The sequence below is a fragment of the Primulina tabacum genome, chromosome 2, assembly GCF_025594145.1.
Source record: "Primulina tabacum isolate GXHZ01 chromosome 2, ASM2559414v2, whole genome shotgun sequence".
In the NCBI taxonomy this organism is placed as follows: domain Eukaryota; kingdom Viridiplantae; phylum Streptophyta; class Magnoliopsida; order Lamiales; family Gesneriaceae; genus Primulina; species Primulina tabacum.
In genome coordinates, this window is record NC_134551.1 from 35,439,279 (window position 1) to 35,442,426 (window position 3,148).

At 42.0% G+C, this 3,148-nt stretch overlaps 1 protein-coding gene across 1 annotated transcript; it reads left to right on the forward strand.

Moving 5' to 3' along the window:
- The first annotated feature begins 1,109 nt into the window (after positions 1-1,109).
- Positions 1,110-2,791, forward strand: LOC142537653 (uncharacterized). The gene is made up of 4 exons (XM_075643150.1): positions 1,110-1,238; positions 1,876-1,987; positions 2,033-2,321; positions 2,443-2,791. The coding sequence occupies exons 1-4, from the start codon at positions 1,110-1,112 to the stop codon at positions 2,789-2,791; spliced, it is 879 nt and encodes a 292-aa protein (XP_075499265.1).
- The last annotated feature ends 357 nt before the right edge of the window (positions 2,792-3,148 follow it).

The window sequence follows — 3,148 nt, forward strand, 5'->3', positions numbered from 1 at the left end:
TACTATTACTTGACATCGTGCACTTGCGATTAATTTTTGAGCATATAAAACCATATTTTTATTAAGGATTTCACAATGCAAGTTTTGCTCGATCAAGTTTTTGGCACTGTTGCCGGGGACTGTTAATCTACAATTTTATTTTCAATTATTTACTTTAGCATTCTCTATTTCACTTTGGTTCACACCTTCGATTTTGTTCGCAGATATCTCTCTTGTGCATGCCAAGGTCTCTAGAGTCTGAACTAGAGACATTCGATCCCGAGATTGAAAGAACCTTACGTAGAAGACGACAACAGCAGAGACTAAGAGACATAATGAAGAGGAACGAACGTGAGGAGGAGCATCACGAAGATCCAAGGATCGAAGAGCCAAGACGCATACCCATGCTTGAGTATGCGCAACCATCGCTTGATGGAGCACGTCCAAGCATAGTGCGACCAACTGTTAGGGCAAACTAGTTTGAGATCAAGCCAGCAATAATTCAAATGATCCAGAACACTGTCCAATTCGGGGGAAATGCGCTAGATGATCCGAACACTCACATCGCCGACTTCTTAGAAATTTGCGATACTTTTAAATTTAATGGAGTTTCAGATGATGCTGTTAGACTACGTTTATTTCCGTTCTCTTTGCGTGATAAAGCTAAATCTTGGTTGAATTGTTTGCCTGTAGGTTCAATCACAACTTGGGAGGATATGGCCAAGGCATTCCTCTTGAAGTACTTTCCTCCATCAAAAACCATGAAGCTGCAAGCGGACATAACCACCTTTTCTCAATTTGAGCAGGAGTCACTCTACGAGGCTTCGGAGCGCTACAAAGACTTATTGCGAAGATGCCCGCATCATGAGTTGCTTCTTGGGTTAGTGGTCCAAACTTTTTACTATGGTTTAATTTCATCTAACCGAACCATGATAGATGCTGCGGCCTACGGAAATCTGTTGAGGAAAACGGCCTAAAAGGGGTATGAGTTATTAGAGGAGATGGCTGCTAGCAGCTATCACCCTCAATCTGAAAGGAACACTCAGTGAAGGAATGCAGGAGTACACCAGGTAACTGACTTTTCAGCTGTCACTGCACAATTAGAAGCACTCAACAGGAAAATAGACAGCATGAACGTAAATGGGACAGCGATGCGCCTGCAAGAGATATTTTGTGAAAAATGCGGAGGAGAGCACTATGTTAAGGACTATCAAGACAGTGGTCCTTTCTATGCAAATGAGGAGGCACCAGTGAATCAAGTGGGGATTCAAAATCGTCCGAGGAATGATCCTTATTCAAATACATATAATCCTGGATGGAGACAACACCCCAATTTCTAATGGGGTGGTCAAGGCAGTCAGACTCGACCCCAAGGGGGACAGCAGTATAGTAAGCAACCGATGTATGGACATGAGCCTCGAGATGAAAAATCTAGTCTGGAGCAAATGATGTCTAAGTTCATTTCAGCCACCGAGACTAGATTGCGAAACCATGATGCATCAATAAAGGGCTTAGAGAATCAGATAGGTCAGTTGGCGATAATGATCACGAGCAGAGATCCGGGAACCTTGCCAAGCAACACTAGAAACTAACCCGAAAGAGCAAGTGAAAGCCATAGCATTGAGGAGCGGAAAAGTGCTTGAACAAGAAGAGAAAGAAAAAGAAGATCAACGAGAAGGAGCGACTGAGACATGTAAAGGTAAGTCTTCTAACACTACACCAGCACCCATTGCACAATCTAAAATTGTTATACCTCCCCCTTATCTTGTAGCACTGAAAAAAGCAAAACTAGATGCACAATTCGGTAAGTTTCTTGAGGTATTCAAAAAATTGCATATCAATATTCCTTTTGCCGATGCTTTGATGCAAATGCCTAGTTATGCTAAATTTTTGAAGGACATATTAGCTAATAAGAAGAAGTTGGAGGATCACATGATGGTGAACTTAACTGAAAATTGCTCTGCTTTGGTGCAAAACAAAATCCCACCGAAACTAAAAGACCCATGGAGTTTTTCTATTCCTTGCATGATTGGTGATGTTGTTTTTCACAAAGCTTTGTGTGATCTTGGTGCAAGTATTAATCATATGCCTTTGTCTGTGTTTAGGAAACTTGGGTTGGGGGAACCTAAACCGACGAGGATGTCTTTACAGCTAGTAGACAGATTTGTCAAGTATCCATGGGGAGTTATTGAGGATGTGCTAGTGAAAATAGATAAGTTTATTTTTCCTGCTGATTTTGTGGTGCTCGACATGGAGGAGGATATGGAGATGCCCTTGATTTTGGGGAGACCATTCCTTGCGACTGGCAAGGCCCTGATTGATGTTCAAGAAGGGAAGTTGAGGTTGAGAGTGGGCGAGAAAGAGATTACTTTTGATGTTTTTAATGCACTTAAGCACACACTGCATTCTGATAGTTGTTATAGAATTGATGCTTTTGATGCTTTTGTGTCTAACTATGTGCAGGATGCTCTTAGGGATCCCTTTGGAGGCCACTCTCACTACTGAAATGAGAGAAGATGAATTGGATGCAGAGAAAGCCAAAATAGTATCATACCTCAATGCCAACCAACCATGGAAGAGGTTAATAAGGATTAGATTAGAGGACATGGGAGATCGAAGAGATTTGATCCCTCAGAAGTCAAGCCTGGAGGAGCCACCGACGCTTGAGCTCAAACCATTGCCTCCACACCTAAAGTACGTATACTTAGGTGAGAATAACACTTTACCTGTCATTATTTATGCTGTTTTGACAGATGTGATGGAGGATAAACTGTTGGAAGTTTTGAAAGCGCACAAGAGTGCTTTTGCGTAGAAGGTGGCAGACATCAAGGGAATCAGTCCATCGATCTGCATGCATAAAATCTTGATGGAAGAAAAGTACTCACCTCTCGTGCAACCTCAAAGACGACTCAATCCAAAGATTCAAGAGGTAGTAAAAGCAGAGACTATCAAACTCCTTGATGCAGATATTATCTATCCTATATCTGATAGTGCATGGGTAAGTCCTGTTCAATGCGTGCCAAAGAAAGGTGGGATTACGGTGATCACTAATGAAAAGAATGAACTTATTCCCACGAGAACTGTTACGGGGTGGAGAGTGTGTATTGACTATAGGAAGTTGAATGATGCCACCCGTAAGGACCATTTTCCCCTTCTCTTTATTGATCAA

Excerpts from the sequence above, each read along its gene's own strand:
- LOC142537653 (XM_075643150.1), top strand. The coding sequence starts at position 1,110 with ATGAACGTAAATGGGACAGCGATGCGCCTGCAAGAGATATTTTGTGAA. Across the intron at positions 1,988-2,032 it reads GAAACTAAAAGACCCATGGA|CTTTGTGTGATCTTGGTGCA; the intron begins GTTTTTCTATTC and ends TTTTTCACAAAG. Across the intron at positions 2,322-2,442 it reads GTTCAAGAAGGGAAGTTGAG|GATGCTCTTAGGGATCCCTT; the intron begins GTTGAGAGTGGG and ends AACTATGTGCAG.